Source organism: Sus scrofa, chromosome 4, assembly GCF_054392235.1.
Source record: "Sus scrofa isolate SSC_HxYL_T2T_F1_AM1 chromosome 4, Sscrofa_HxYL_maternal_Yorkshire_Landrace_v2.0, whole genome shotgun sequence".
Classification (NCBI taxonomy): domain Eukaryota; kingdom Metazoa; phylum Chordata; class Mammalia; order Artiodactyla; family Suidae; genus Sus; species Sus scrofa.
The window spans coordinates 38,806,525-38,822,256 of NC_139386.1; the positions used below are offsets into that span (position 1 = coordinate 38,806,525).

At 42.3% G+C, this 15,732-nt stretch overlaps 1 protein-coding gene and 1 long non-coding RNA gene across 7 annotated transcripts in view; both read right to left on the bottom strand.

The window, feature by feature from the left end:
* Positions 1–15,732, bottom strand: part of MATN2 (matrilin 2) — a 170,598-nt gene that overhangs the window by 37,691 nt on the left and 117,175 nt on the right. For all 6 annotated transcript variants that reach the window (XM_021089069.2, XM_085022004.1, XM_021089067.2 and 3 more), the window contains exon 7: positions 4,863–4,985. In XM_021089069.2, the coding sequence (XP_020944728.2) occupies positions 4,863–4,985 (123 nt within the window). The remainder of the gene's footprint in view (positions 1–4,862; positions 4,986–15,732) is intronic.
* Positions 12,393–15,731, bottom strand: LOC146403773 (uncharacterized). Its single transcript, XR_014843644.1, has 2 exons — positions 15,601–15,731; positions 12,393–15,269 (listed from the first exon to the last, which is right to left on the bottom strand). It is a non-coding gene; the product is annotated as an uncharacterized LOC146403773 (long non-coding RNA).

A 15,732-nucleotide genomic window follows, 5' to 3' on the forward strand; every position in this document is an offset into this window, starting at 1 on the left:
AAAGAGAGAGAGAAAAGGAAATTCTGATATATGCCACACATGGATGAATCTTGAAGACATTGTGCTAAGTGAAACAAGCCAGTCACAGAAGGACAATCATTATTATTATTATTATTATTATTATTTGCTTTTTAGGGCGGCACTCATGGCATATGGAGGTTCCTAGGCTAGGAGCTGAATTGAAGCTACAGCTGCTAGCCTACACCACAGCTCACGGCAATGCTGGATCCTTAACCCACTGAGAGAGGCCAGGGATCAAACCTACAACCTCACGGTTCCTTGTCGGATTCGTTTCCAATGTGCCACAACAGGAACTCCAAGTATTATTATAAGATTTCACTTTCATGCGGTACCTAGAATAGGCAAAGTCATAGAGATGGAAAACAGAATGGTGCCTGCTAGGGGCTGGTGGGGAGAGGAATGAGAAGTGACTACGAGTTCCAGTTTGGGGAGAGGATAAAGTTCTGGAGCTGGATGGTGATAATGACTGTGTAACAACGTGGAAATACCATGTGACCCAGCAATTCTGCTCCTGGGTTTACACCCAAAAGAACTGAAGGCAGGGACCGGAATAGAGACTTGCACATCTATGTTCATAGCAGCACCATTCACAAGGGCCAAAAGGTGGAATACTTAATGCCACTGAACTGTATACGTAAAAATGGCTACAATGGTAACATTTTGTGCATATTTTACTACAGTTTTTAAAGGGCCGACGTTGTCTTTAAGAATGATTTACACACAATAATTCCATGGAAAAAACATGAAGATTTATCTTAAAAGAGGTTATCACTCAGCTATCTGGCAAGGAGCAATTCAAAAATGCCTCTTCTCGGAATGGAGAAGCAATGAGATCCTGCTGTATAGCGCTGGGAACTCTATCTAGTCACTTGTGACAGAGCCTGATGGAGGATATGTGAGAAAAATAAGGTATGTATATGTATGTGTGACTGGGTCACTTTGCTGTACGGCAGAAAATTGACAGAATGCTGTAAAGCAACTATAACGGAAAAAATAAAAATCATTTAAAAAAAAAAAGCCTCTTCTCTAAATGGTCCCTTAGAGCAGAGGTTTATATCTCTGCCTTCTCTACATGCTTGAGTTACAGTTCATCACGTTACTCAGGAATCTAGTCACTCGTTTATCCACTCAGTGAGTATTCACTGAGTAGCCACTATTTCCATACATCTGGTCCAGTCTCCTCACTGTGACCAGTTACACATGGGCCAGGCTTGGGTGTAGTTTTGTCTCTGGCAAAACCTAGAGTGTCCACAGTAACCTTGGCCAGATGGCAGGACTGTCAGCTGACCAATGAAACAGCGCTATGAGCGCCAGCTCTCCAAGATGCACCAGACCGTGCTGAGAAAGTAAGCCATCCAAACATGAGAGATCAGGGACCCAGCCAGGAAATGGTGGTGCCACCTAAGTGGCACAGACAGTAAGTTTTAGGAAAATTGGACAGGCTACAAAATGTTAAAGCAGAAAGTCATCTTCCTTCAGCTGAGGAAATCGGGGGTCCAGAGAAGCAAAGCAGCGTGGCCAAGGTCACATGGCCAGGACAAGTGACACTGCCAAGACTGATCCTCCTGGCCCCAGCTTCATTCAACCTGGGACCCTGCCCCGTCCCCTTTTAAAGCGTGATGTCTCCAGCCACAGGGGGTACCAGCCACAGTGACAGTGTGAACAGTTGTGGAGCCCAGCACACACGTCACACCCACTTCTGATTCCACTCCAGGGCCCTGCCTAGACAGCCAGCCCAGTCCCAGTCTCTGCTCTGCGTCGCTGCCTTAGTAATTTATGCTTTAAGTCGACGACAGCACTTTCCAGAAAAAGAAATTATGCCTGGATGAGGAGGAAGAACAAATCCAGGCCAAGAGTGTTTTTCTTCAGTAGGATTCTTTTTCCTTGATTTTTTTCTTCCAGTTTAATTGGATGACATCAAATTCCTTTGAAACATAGGTTTCTTATTAGATTTGAAAATAGCCTCATCCACCCTCCGCCTATTAAACGCGAATGGCTAGAGATCGCTAATGCTCTCAAGATCCTCAGACTCCTCCCAACAAACTCTAGATTTCAACCCCCATGTCTCTGCTTCCCTCTTCTGCCCAATGCTCCAGAGACACAGCGAGCGCTCACTTTCCGTTAACAGCTGTCTGCCACAATCAGCGCAGCACAAACATTAAGGCAGGGGCGGCTCTGAGAGGCTGATCTCAGGCGCCGAGGGCTGGGTTTGCAGCAAAGACAATGGAAAAAAAGTATAACGACGAGGCAGGATGTTGAGAGAAGGGCTGATGAGGACATCGGGTTGGAGCAACAAATTCCATTTTTCTTGGATGAGAAAGTGGGGCACCTGGCTAAGGCGGAAGTGGAGCCATCACTGAATATATAGGAATGAGCACTGGGGACTCGGGGCTGGACCACAGCCTGCAGTCAGGCCCGCCCGTGGGCTGCTGTGTGGCGGTCACACAACTCCCAAATGGTCACTCGCTTGTCCTTCTGTTCTTGGTCTCCCTCCGCCCTTGAAGATGATGTGATCCGTGCACCGCCTGGGACCCTTCTCTTATTCCAAGCGCCTCGCCAGGCAGGATGTGGAGGGAGCGGCAGCGGGTGAAGGAGTCTTGGATGACCGGTAAGAGATGCAGTGCTTCGAGCCAATTCCCCTCCACTGATGGCCATGAGCCTAACTCATTTCCTTCGCCTTCCATCATCAACTCGCGATGCAGCGTGCAAATACAAGGACTGTCTGAGTTGAACCAGGTCTAATTATCCTCCATGTAAGAGATCTGGATCCACAAATGAGTCCGCCCGCCCCCAAGGGATGTTCCCCTGGGTGTAGTCAGCCACTGACACCCTCACTGCTAGAAAAAGGTGTAAATAGTCCAGAGAGGAGCGGCCAGGCCAGAGAAGTCGGCCTCTCCCATGTACTGCGTGCATGTGTGGTCTAATGGAAAAGAGTCCATCTCATCATTTTCCCATTTTGAATGCACTCGGTTAAAATTCCCATCTAATGCCTGAATGTTGCCAAGGTTTGCACCCAGGCAAGGTGGTGAGAACTTATCCTCTATAAGAGAGGCTCAATTTTGGAGTTCCCGTCATGGCTCAGCGGTAACAAACCTGACCAGTATCCACGAGGACGTGGGTTCGATCCCTGGCCTCGTTCAGTGAGTTAATGATCCAGCGTTGCTGTGAGCTGTGGTGTAGGTCGCAGACGTGGCTCAGATCCCATGTTGCTGTGGCTGTGGTGTAGGCCGGCAGCTGTAGCTTGGATTCGACCCCTAGCCTGGGAACTTCCATATGCCACACTTGCAGCCCTAAAAAGACCAAAGAGAGAGAGAGAGAGAGAGAGAGAGAGAGAGAGAGAGAGAGAGAGAGAGAGAGAGAGAGAGGCTCATTTTCAAAATATGGGCTCTGCTACCATCTGCCACTGGAAAAGGTTTAACCTGTTTGAGAGGGAGCATATGGGTTAAAGCGCTGTAAGCAGCAGAATGTGGCTTGTGGATTTGGTTCTAAAGCTCATGGTGCTTTTCAGGAAATACATATGGTCAAACTTTTGAAAATCCAGCCCTGTGATGCAGCACAGCACTGTACTTATCACCAAGAAGGAGTGGGTGAAGGAATACATAAGAGAGCACATCCCTAAATGGGAGTTCCAGAGAGTTCTGTGAACAATTCTGTCGAGAGAAAGCAGACAATTCAGTGTGTATGTGTGTAACTAACTTTGGGAAAGCTTTTTGAAAAAATTCATAATTTGCATGCCTTAAAAGAGCCGTCTTCCCAACAACACTGAGTAATTTAGATGATAGTTGCTCCAGGATGATAAATCTTAGCGATGCAGAGTTCCCACTGTGGCTCAGTGGGTTAAGAACACAACATAGTGTCTGTGAGGATGTGGGTTCCATCCCTGGCCTTGTTCAGTGGGTAAAGGATCCTGTGTTGCCATGGCTGTGGCATAGGCCAGCAGCTGCAGCTCTGATTCTATCCATAGCCTGGGAATCTCCATATGCCACACTTGCAGCCCTAAAAAGACCAAAAAAAAAAGAGAGAGAGAGAGAGGTTCACTTAAATATGGGAACTTCCATATGCTGCAGGTGTGGCAGTTAAAAAAAAAAAAGGAAAAAAATCTCAGAGACCATTTACTTATTCATTCATTCAATAAATATTGTGTCACACCAACATGTGCCAAACACGTTGAGGTGCTAAGGAATCGAGAGCGAGGAAATGAGAAGGATCTCTGTCCTTGTAGACCTGCCATTCCAACAGTCTCACAGGGACATCTTAATGAGATGCCACTGGGGGTCCATGCTCTAGATCCCCGGTCAAGCCCTCTTTGGCGCCAGAGAACAAGCATGAACAGCTTTAATCATCCTGTTCACACGAGGTGCCTCTTAAAGCTGCATAGATGCCCCTGAGACTTCTCTTTTGCTTCGTTCATGTCAAAGAGAAAGAAGAGAGATGCAACCTTCCCCTTCTTGGCAGCCATCAAGCATCTCATCTTGTAGGACTGGAAGCAACCAGCTCCTTTTGTCCTCCAGCTCTAGACCCAGTCTTTTCTTTCTCAAAGTCCCCACTGCCTGTCGAGGGGGTAAGGACAAGGGGGGATGTGCCCTCGTTTCAGATAGATGGGAGCTTCAGCTTGGGCTTCAGCTTCGCTAAATAAATCCAAGGGGCAGACCCAGTTTAGACCGTCACTAAAACTCATCCCCATGCCAGGATCAGGTGAGACTTAAGTAAAATGAAGGGCAGAGTAAGATGAGCAAACACAAAGACTGAGTACAGGTACCTGCTTGAGGTGTGCAAGCCAAAGGAAAACCAAATGGGGCCATCCAAGGACAAGCCCTTCTGCAACCCCTGGGGCAACTTACTTCTACAGGTTTTCTGATCTGGATTCAGAGTAAAGCCTTTTAGGCAGCGGCAGAAGTAGGAATCATCTGTGTTGACACACTCGTGCTGGCAGCCGTGGTTAGGTGACGCGCAGTAGTCTATTTCTGAAAAGAGAGAAGAGTTGCAATGATGAACAAAACTATAAATCCAGCATCTTATCTTTTCCTAAACAGATAAATTCCCGTGACCTCAATCCCTCACGTGTGGAGGGATCTCTCAGAGAAGCTATTTCCATGTTTAGGGATTCAGGCCCCCAGGAAGAGAACTTTCTTGACACATGACAAAATATTTATGCAACAAACAAATTTGCGAAGATGCTTTCCTCGTCTTGGTTCATGTCAGAGCCACTAAAATGAAAGCATGTGACTGGGTGTTGTTTGTTATGTCACAGGCTGGGAAGGGAGAGCTTAGCTGCATGTTTTCTTGAATTTATGCAATGAAAACAACAAAGTCTTCCCACCATCACACTTCAAACCACTTAGCTGAGTGAAACACTGAGCCAAATAGGATACAAAACCACATCCTAGGAGTTCCCGTCGTGGCGCAGCAGAAATGAATCTAACTAGGAACCATGAGGTTTCAGGATTGATCCCTGGCCTCGCTCAGTGGATTAAGGATCCAGTGTTGCTGTGAGCTGTGGTGTAGGTCCCAGACGGGGCTCGGATCTGGCGTTGCTGTGGCTCTGGCGTAGGCCGGCAGCTACAGCTCCGATTCGACCCCTAGCCTGGGAACCTCCATATGCCATGGTGCGTCCCTAAAAAGAAAAAAAAATCATATCCTAGAAAAAAGAAGGCCTGAGAGTAAGAAGCATGGATATTTTGAACTCAAAACACCTCCCAGAGTTCCCACTGTGGCCCAGCAGAAACGAAACCAACTAGTATCCATGAGGATGCAGGTTCCATCTCTGGCCTCGATCAGTGGGTTAAGGATCCAACATTGCCGTGAGCTGTGGTGTAGGTGGCAGATGCGGCTTAGATCCCATGTTGCTGTGGCTGTGGTGCTGTGTGCTGGCAGCTGTACCTGTGATGCAACCCCTAGCCTGGGAATGTCCAGGTGGCCCTAAAAAAACAAAAAACAAAAAACAACCCACTTCTTTGGTTACATCACTGGCTTTATCAGGACTTAAATCAGCTCAAGGTTTCACAGTCAGGGAACGTGATCTCTAGGAACCCATTAATTTAAAGCAAAATAGTCAGAAAAAAAAGGTCACATGGAATTTTTAATAATGAGATTTTACTCGTATACGTATTTTTATATATGGAAAGTGATTGTTCTACCGAAGGGTCTGCATCAAGTATCTGGAGTTGGCATATGGAGTTCACAGGCCAAGGATCAGATCTGAGCTGCAGTTGCAACCTACGTGCTGCATCAATACTGGATTCTTAACCCACTGTGCCAGGCCGGGGATTGAACCTGCATCCCAGTCCTGCAGAGATGCTGCCAATCCTGTCAGGCCACAGCAGGAACTTTTTTTTTCTTTTTTTTTTTTTTTGTCTTTTTGCCCTTTCCAGGATTGCACCTGCAGCATATGAAGGTTCCCAGGCTAGGGGTCTTTTAGGGCCACACCAGCAGCATATGGAGGTTCCCAAGCTAGGGGTCTAATCGGAGCTACAGCTGCCAGACTACACCAGAGCCACAGCAACGCAGGATCTGAGCTGTGTCTATGACCTAAACCACAGCTCATGGCAACGCCGGATCCTTAACCCACTGAGCAAGTCCAGGGAACAAACCCGAAACCTCATGGTTCCTAGTCGGATTCATTAACCACTGAGTCACGACAGGAACTCCCACAGCAGGAACTCTTGCACCAAGTATTTTGCAATAGACTGGAACTTGGATGCATCATCTAAAACTGCTTGAATAAAGTGGCCACTAATGGGGTCTTAGGGAGGAGTCGTCTTATTTTGATGAGGATTTTTACGGTTTTAAGAAACATATGAACTACACATATCATTGAAGAACTCAGCATCAATGAGTTCCTCCAGCCTGTACTAAAAAAAACAAAACCAGTAAGAGAAAGGTGTACAACAGTCTTGAAAGAAAAAAATATTGAAGCAGATGCCAATTCTTCCCAACTTAAAAGTCATGGAAATTTTAGGAGTTCCCATCATAGCGCAGTGGAAATGAATCCGACTAGGAACCAATGAATCCGACAAGGAACCATGAGGTTGAGGGTTCTATCCCTGGCCCCGCCCAGTGGGTTAAGGAACTGGCGTTGCAGCGAGCTGTGTTGGATCTGGTGTTGCTGTGGCTCTGGGGTAGGCTGGCAGCTGTAGCTCCGATTAGACCCCTAGCTTAGGAACCTCCATATGCTGCTGGTGTGGCCCTAAAAATAAAAACAAAAAGACAAAAAAAGAAATAAAGTCATGGAAATTTTAAACATACAAAAATGAACAGAAGAGTTTAAGAAATCCACAGACGCATTACTTGGCTTCAACAGACTTAACCTATGGCTGGCCTTAGTGCCTTTATACTCTCATTCTCCATGCCAAGCTTCCCTGTTACTTGAAAGCAAACCTCAGATGCTATGTCATTTTGTTCATAAATATTTCAAAATGCATCCTTAAAGGACTGGACCTCTTTAAAAATATATAACTGCAATACCGCAATCACATATAAAGATATCTTAAAAAACTTTTTACGTAGAAATGATATTAAATTGACAAAAAGTTGCAAGCACAAACATACAAGCAGATGCGTACAAAAAACACCTATCCTCGCTCTACCCAGATGCATCTACTATTAGCATTTTACCCCATGTGCCCATCTCTCTGACTTTTTTGGGGCTAAATTACACACATCACGATCCTTTTTCCTTAGATACAGCGTGTGCTTCCTAAGAGGAGGGAGAGTCTCTTATAGAAAAGTGTAGCCATAAATTTCATGAATTTACATTTATGTAAGACTTTTATTTAATCCACATGTTCTAGTCTTGTCAGCTGATCTAATAGTTTTTTTTAAAAATGTTTATATTTATGGCCACACCTGCGGCACATAGAAGTTCCTGGCTTAGGGGTAGAATCGGAGCTGCAGCTGAGGCTTACACCACAGCCACAGCAATGCTGGGTCTGAGCCACATTTGCCACCTACACCACACCTTGTGGCAGTGCTGGATCCTTAATCCACTGAGTGAGGGGACGGATCAACCTGCATCCCCATGGATTAAGTTGGGTTCTTAACCTGCTGAGCCACAATGGGAACGCCCTAATAATGTTCTCCATGGCATTTTTCATCTTCCAGTACAGGATCCAATACAGAGTCAGAGATTATATTTAATTTTCATGCATGCTTAGCTTCCTTTAATCAGGAACCACACTGTCTAAAGCAGCCACTTAGGAGTTCTCGTGGTGGCGCAGTGGAAACAAATACAACTAGGTTTGATCCCCGGCCTTGCTCGGTGGGTTAAGGATCCGGCGTTGCTGTGAGCTGTGGTGTAGGTCACAGACACAGCTCAGATCCTGTGTGGCTGTGGTTGTGGTGTAGGCCGGCAGCTGTTGCTCTGATTCAACCCCTAGCCTGGGGACCTCCATGTGCCACAGGTGCTGCCCTAAAAAGCAAAAATAATAAATAAATAAATAAAGCAACCATTTAAATTAAAATGGACTAAAATTAAATCAAATTTAAAATTCAGTTCCTCAGTTGCATTGTCCACATCCTCAGTGCTCAATAGCCACAGAAGCTCCCGATTACTGTATACACAACATTTTTACCATCACAGTCTTCTATTCAGTAGTGACATTCTAGAAACACTTCCACAGCCACTCTTTGTGTTTTATGATATGAACATTTTAAAGTAATACAGTCTCCCTTGATTGTTTTTAGTTTTATGGATGTACCATTAACAAAAAACAAACTGTACATACTGAAAATGGACAATTTGATGAGTTTGGACATATGTATGCACCCATGAAACAAGCACAACAATTAAGGTAATGAACTTTATGCACTACTAGTGAAAGTCTTCTCATGTCACTTTCTTTATTTTTAATTTTAAATTATTTTTATTTTCTCTTTTATTTAATTAATTTATTTATTTAGGTCTTTTTAGGGCTGCACCCAAGGCGTATGGAGGTTCCCAGGCTAGGGGTCTAATCAGAGCTACAGCTGCTGGCCTACACTACAGCCACAGCAATTCAGGATCTGAGCCACATCTGCGACCTACACCACAGCTCACAGCAACTCCGGATCCTTAACCCATTGAGCAAGGCCAGGGATCGAACCCATTTCCTCATGGATACTAGATGGGTTTGTTAACCACTGAGCCACAATAGGAACTCCTCACACCACTTTCTCATTCATTCTTCCCCACTTCCTCTGCCCCCAAATAATCTAGATTAGTTTGCATTTTCTAGAATTTGACATAAATGGAATCATAAAGTTGTACTGTTTTTGGTCTGGCTTCTCTCATTTCTCATAATTACTGTGAGATTCATCCATGTCAACAGCTTTTTTTTTTTTAGTATTGAGTAGTATTTTATTACATGGATATACAACAATTTGTTTACCCATTCACCTGCTGGTGGGGTCTATCACAAAGAAAGCAGCTGTGAACATTCATGTATAGGTTATGGTGTAGACACATGTTCATTTTTCTCGGGTAAATATCTAGGAGTAGAATGGCTGGGTCATACGGTAAATGTATACTTAATTTCTTAAACATTCCCACCAGTGGTTTATGAGAGTTCCAGTTGCTCCACATCTGCACCAACACTTGGTAAGTTTGGCCCCGCTGGTAGGTGAATAGTGCTTATTTCATTGTGGTTTTTTATTTTGCATTTCCCTAGTGACAAATGCTATTGAACATATTTTTATATGCTTATTCTCCATCTCTAATTTTCTTTGGTGAAGTGTCTGTTCAAATCTTTTGCCCATTTTTATTAGGTTGTTTGTTTCCTTATTAAGTTTGAAGAGTTCCTTATGTGTTCTAAAATATACATCTTCTTTTAGATGATATACACTTTGTAAATATTTTTTTCCTAGTCTATGGCTTGCCTTTTCATTTTAGTAATAGCATCTTTTTTTTTTTTTTTTTTTTTTGGCCATGCTTGTGGCATGCAGAAGTTAGTTCCTCACCACAGCAGCCACCTTCACCACAGCAGTGACAATGCCAGATCTTTTAACCATGAGACCATTGGGGAACTCCCAGGAATAGTGTCTTTTGAAGAATAAAGGTGATGAAGTTCAACGTATTCATTTTGTCCTTTTGTAGTTTGTACTTTTGTACATCTGCTTTACGATATCTTTGTCAAACACCAGGTCGCTAAGATATTTTCCTATGTGTTCTTCTATAATTATTAGAGTTTTCAATCTTATATTTAAGTTTACAATCCATTTCTAGTTTATTTTTGAATGTGGTAGGAGGTAAGGGTCAAATTCCTCGGTTTTGTTTGTTTTGTTTGGTGTTTTTTTTTGCACGTGGCAATCCAGTTGCTGCAGTTGCATTTGTTGAAGACATTATCCTCGCCCACCCCCCACCCCATGAATTACCTTGGTACCTTTGTTGAAAATAATTTCACCATATACGTGTGGGTCTATTTCTGGACTCTGTTCTATTCCATTGATCTATACATCCATCCTTACACCAATACCACACTGTCTTGATTACTCCTGCTTTATCATTAGTATTAAAAATCAGGTAGTTTAAATTCAACTTTGTGCATCTTTTTCAAAAAGGACTATTTTAGTCCTTTGCATTTCTACATATGTTTTAGAATCAGCTTATCAAGTTCTATAAAAAAGCATGCTAAGATTATGATAGATAATGCTTTGATGGATAAATTTGGAAAGGACAGACATCTGAACAATATTGAGTCTTCCAATCCATGAATATGATACATCTGTTTGGTTAAATCTTCTTTAATTTCCCTTAGCCATATTTTATAGCTTTCATTGTACAGGTTTTTCACACCTTTTGTCAGATTTATCCCTAGGTAGCATATATTTTGGATGCTATTATAAATAGGACTTTTAATTTAAATTTTTAAATTTTCCATTCAAAGTATAGAAAAAATAATGGATTTCTGTATATTGACCTTGTCCCCTGCATCCTTAGTAAATGCACTTAATAGTTCTAGAGCTTTTTCATAAATTCAGTGGGAGATGTTATCTGTTAATAAAGATTATTTTTTAATTTAATCATTTGCTCTTTGCTTTTATATTTGTATTTATTTTCTCTAATACTGAAAATCCAGGTACAAATGGCATTAACATTATACATGCTTATTGTATCATATATATGTATATATTTAATTTCAAAAATAAGAATAACAATTCACTAAGACTGCTGGAAACAGTTTAAGCTCTTCGGTTTTTTGGTTATCTGCCACTTGGAATGTAAAGTCAACATATTCTGTGCCCGTCACTAAAAATAATTCATGGGGTGATTAGGCTGTTAGGCTCATTTGCTTCAATTTGTGTTCTGCAGGCAATTCTCCAACAGCAATTTGGAGTCCTGTAGTTTAATTCAATTTTGACACTAACCACCTGGAGTTAACATCCAATCTCACAAGGTGAAGGGTGAGGTGCTAACAAGACACCGGCCTCAAGCAGGGTCCCCAGTTACCTCCACTTCTGCACAGCCGATGACAACTTGGGGGCCTCCCACAACTCGCTCCTTTCAGTAATTTACTAGAACCACTCACGGAACTCAGGAAAGTGCTATAATTACTATAGTAGAGATGGTTTTGGGAGTTTCCATCATGGCACAGTGGAAACGAATCTGACTAGCAACCACGAGGTTGCAGGTTCAATCCCTGGCCTTACTCAGTGGGTTAAGGATTCGGTGTTGCCATGAGCTGTAGTGTAGGTCGCAGATGTGACTCGGATCTGAGGTTGTTGTGGCTGTGGTATAGGCTGGCAGCTACAGCTCTGATTTAACCCCTAGCCTGGGAACCTCCATATGCCACTGGTGTGGCCCTAAAATGTAAAAAAAAAGGATGGTTTTGGGGGGTTCCCTTCATGGCTCAGCAGTTAACGAACCCAACTAGGAGGCATGAGGACACGGGTTTGATCCCTGGCCCCGCTCAGTGGGTTAAGGATCCAGTGTTGCCATGAGCTGTGGTGTAGGTCACAGACTTTGCTCAGATCTCATGTTGCTGTGGCTGTGATGTAGGCCAGCAGCTGTGGCTCTGATTCCACCCCTAGCCTGGGAACTTCCACATGCCTCAAGAGTAGCCCTTAAAAAAAAAGATGGTTTTAATTCTTCCTTTCCAATCTAGATTTTGGTTCTTTCCTTTTTTTTCTTCCTTATTGCAATGGTTAGAACCTATAGTCCACACTAAATAGAAGTGGTGAAAGTGGATATCCTGTTTTGTTCCTCATCTTATATGAAGTCTTTCATCATTCAGTATGAAGTTAGCTGATGGTTTTTTCCTTGATGTACTTTATCAGATTGAGGCAGCTCTCTTCATTCCTAGTTTGCTGAAAGGTTTTTGTTTTTAAGTCATAAATGAATGCCAGGTCTTGTCCAGTGCTCCTTCTGTATCTAATGAGTGGACTCATATGGTTTCTGCTTTTTAGTATGTTAGTGTTTTAAATTTCATTGATCGAGTTTTGAATGTTAAATTATCCTTGAGTTCCTGGGATAAATCCCACTTTTATTTGATTTCTAAAATAATGAAAAAATAACTAAAGATCTTTTGCATGTATTTCATGAGGGGTATTTGCGTGTGTTTTCTATCCTTGCAATATCTTTTTCTAAGCTTGGTATTAGGAAAATGCTGGCTTTACAGAATAAGCTATAAATGTTTCTTCCTCTCCTATTTTCTGGAGGAATTTGTGTAGAATTGGTATTTGAGTTTTTTTCTCAAATGGTAGAATTTAGTAGAATCTACCAATTAAGCCACCTCACCCTGGAGTTTTCTTTGTGAGAAGGTTTATAAGTACAAGGTCAACTGTTTTAATAGATAGAGGCCTATTTAATCCATAGAGATCTATTTCTTACTGAGTTAATTTTAGTAGTTTGTGTCTTTCAAGGAATTTGTCTATTTAATCTAAGGTGCTGAAATTATTGGCCTAAATTTGTTCATTATTTTCCCTTATTATGCTTTCAATGTTTATAGGATCTGTAATGATGCCTACTCTCTGATTCCTGCTATCGGTAATTGGTCTCTTCTCTCTTTTTCCCCCTGTGATCAGTCTGGCTAGAGGTTCATCAATTTTACTGTTCGGAAACAAAACACCCTTTTTTGACAGCCACATGTAAATCAATGAAATTAGAACACAGCCTCACACCACACACAAAAACAAACTCAAAATGGCTTAAAGACTTAACTATAGGACATGACACCATTAAAACTCTAAGAAGAGAACTTGGGCAAAACATCCTTTGACATAAATCATATCAAAGTTTTCTCAGGTCAGTCTACCAAGCCAATAGAAATAGAGGCAAAAATAAACAAATGGGACGTAATCAAACTTAAGAGCTTTTGCTCTTAAGGAAACCATAAACAAAACAAAGACAACCTACAGAATGGGAGAAAATAGTTTCAAATGATACAACCAACAACGGCTTAATCTCCAAAATATACAAACAACTCAGAAGACTCAACAGCAAAAAAACAAACAACCCAATTGAAAAATGGCAGAAGACCTGAGTAGACATTTCTCCAAAGAAGACATACAGATGGCCAACAGACACATGAAAAAATGCTCAGCATCACTAATTTTTAGAGAAGTGCAAATCGAAACTACAATGAGGTACCACTTCACACCAGTCAGAATGGCCATCATTAGTAAGTCTACAAATAACAATGCTGGAGAGGGTGTGGAGAAAAGGGGGAACCTACTTACAATGTTGGTGGGAATGTAAACTGGTACAACCACCATGGAAAACAGTATGGAGATACCTCAGAAAACTCAATATAAAACTACCATATGATCCAGCAATCCCACTCCCAGCATATATCTGGACAAAACTTTCATTAAAAAAGATACATGCACCCCTATGTTCATTGCAGCACTATTCAAAATAGCCAAGACATAGAAACAACCTAAATGTCCAATGACAAATGAATGGATTAAGAAGACGTGGTACATACACACAACGGAATACTACTCAGTCATAAAAAAGAACAAAATTCTGCCATTTGCAGCAACATGTGTGGAACTAAAGACTCTCATATTAAGTGAGGTAGGTCAGAAAGAGAAAGACAAATACCATATGATATCACTTATATCTGGAATCTAATGTATGGCACAAATGAACCTATCTACAGAAAAAACTGACCCACGGACACAGAGAACAGACTTGTGTTTGCTGGGGGGTACGGGGATGAAGTGGGATGGACTGGGAGTTTGGGGTTAGTAGATGAAAACTATGGCATTTGGAGTAGATAAGCAATGAGATCCTGTTGTATAGCACAGGGAACTATATCTAATCACTTGTGATAGAACATGATGGAGAATAATATGAGAAAAAGAATGTATATATGTATGTATGTATAACTGGGTCACTTTACTGTACAGCAGAAATTGACAAAACATTGTAAATCAACTATAACAAAAAATTTTTAAAGAAAAAGAAAGAAAATGCATATGATATAACTTTATACTGTATGATCGCAAATCTATAAAAAAAAGATACATATGCATTAAAAAAGACCAAGAGAAATGTAGCAAATCAGTATTAACAATGGTTAGTGCTGTATGATGAGATTACAGATCATTTCATTTATACAATTTCATTTCTATACTACCTGGTTTTCTGCAATGAGTCTATATTACTTTTGCAATTAGAAGAAGGTATTTAAAATAAATATCCACATACATAATCGTGAAACTAGTTGCCATGGAAAATGGCAGAAATAAAATAGAAAAAAGAACAGTGTGGGAGGTGCCCAGTAATTTGGAGAAGAAAATCATCAGGTAACATTGCTGGGAACAATATGTACAGCACCTACACCCAAGACACAAGATACTGGCAAACAAACAAAGCCAGTTTGGGATCTCAGCTTAGGGGTGTGGCTATGAGTTCTCAGGTATTGCTGGAATGTGGGGAGACAGGAAGTGAATGTATGGCTGTGGAGAGGGCAAGCTTTATGCTCTCTGGACCACAACACCTGCCTCACCATCTCTCACTCTATTCTAGTCATATAGACTTCCCTGCTATTCCCCAGCATTGCCAGGCATCACAGTTTCTGCCTCAGGGCCTTTGCACCCGTGCTGTTTCCTCTGCTTCAAAAGTCTACTCCTTCCCTCAACTTCTTCAAGTCTTTGACCAAATGGCACTTTCTTTTCTTTTCCTTTTTTTAAATTTTTTGCTTTTTAGGGCCGCACCTGTGGCATGTGGAAGTTTCCAGGATAGGGGTTGAATCGGAGCTACAGCTGCTGGCCTACGTCACAGCCACAGCAATGCCAGATCTGAGCTGCATCTGCAACCTACACCACAGCTCACGGCAATGCCAGATCCTTAACCCACTGAGTGAGGCCAGGGATCGAACCTGCAACCTCATGGTTCCTAATCAGATTTGTTTCCACTGTGCCATGATGGGAACTTCTTGAAATCCTCTATGTTTCTCGAGAAAAGACCCTGAACATCTGAGAATGTTCTTGTACCAGTTCAGGAGTTTCTTTAGGTCTCTAAAAGCCATGCCACCAGGAGTTCCCATCATGGCTCAGTGGTAACGAATCTGACTAGTATCCATGAGGATGCAGGTTCAATCCCTGGCCTCGCTCAGTGGGTTAAGGATCCAGCGTCTCTATGAGCTGTGGTGTGGTCACAGATGTGGCTCACATCTGGTGCTGCTATCGCTGTGGTGTAGGTCAGCAGCGACAGCTCCAGTTTGACCCCTAGCCTAGGAACTTCCCTGTGCCTTGGGTGCGGCCCTTAAAAAAAAAAAAAAAAAAAAAAAC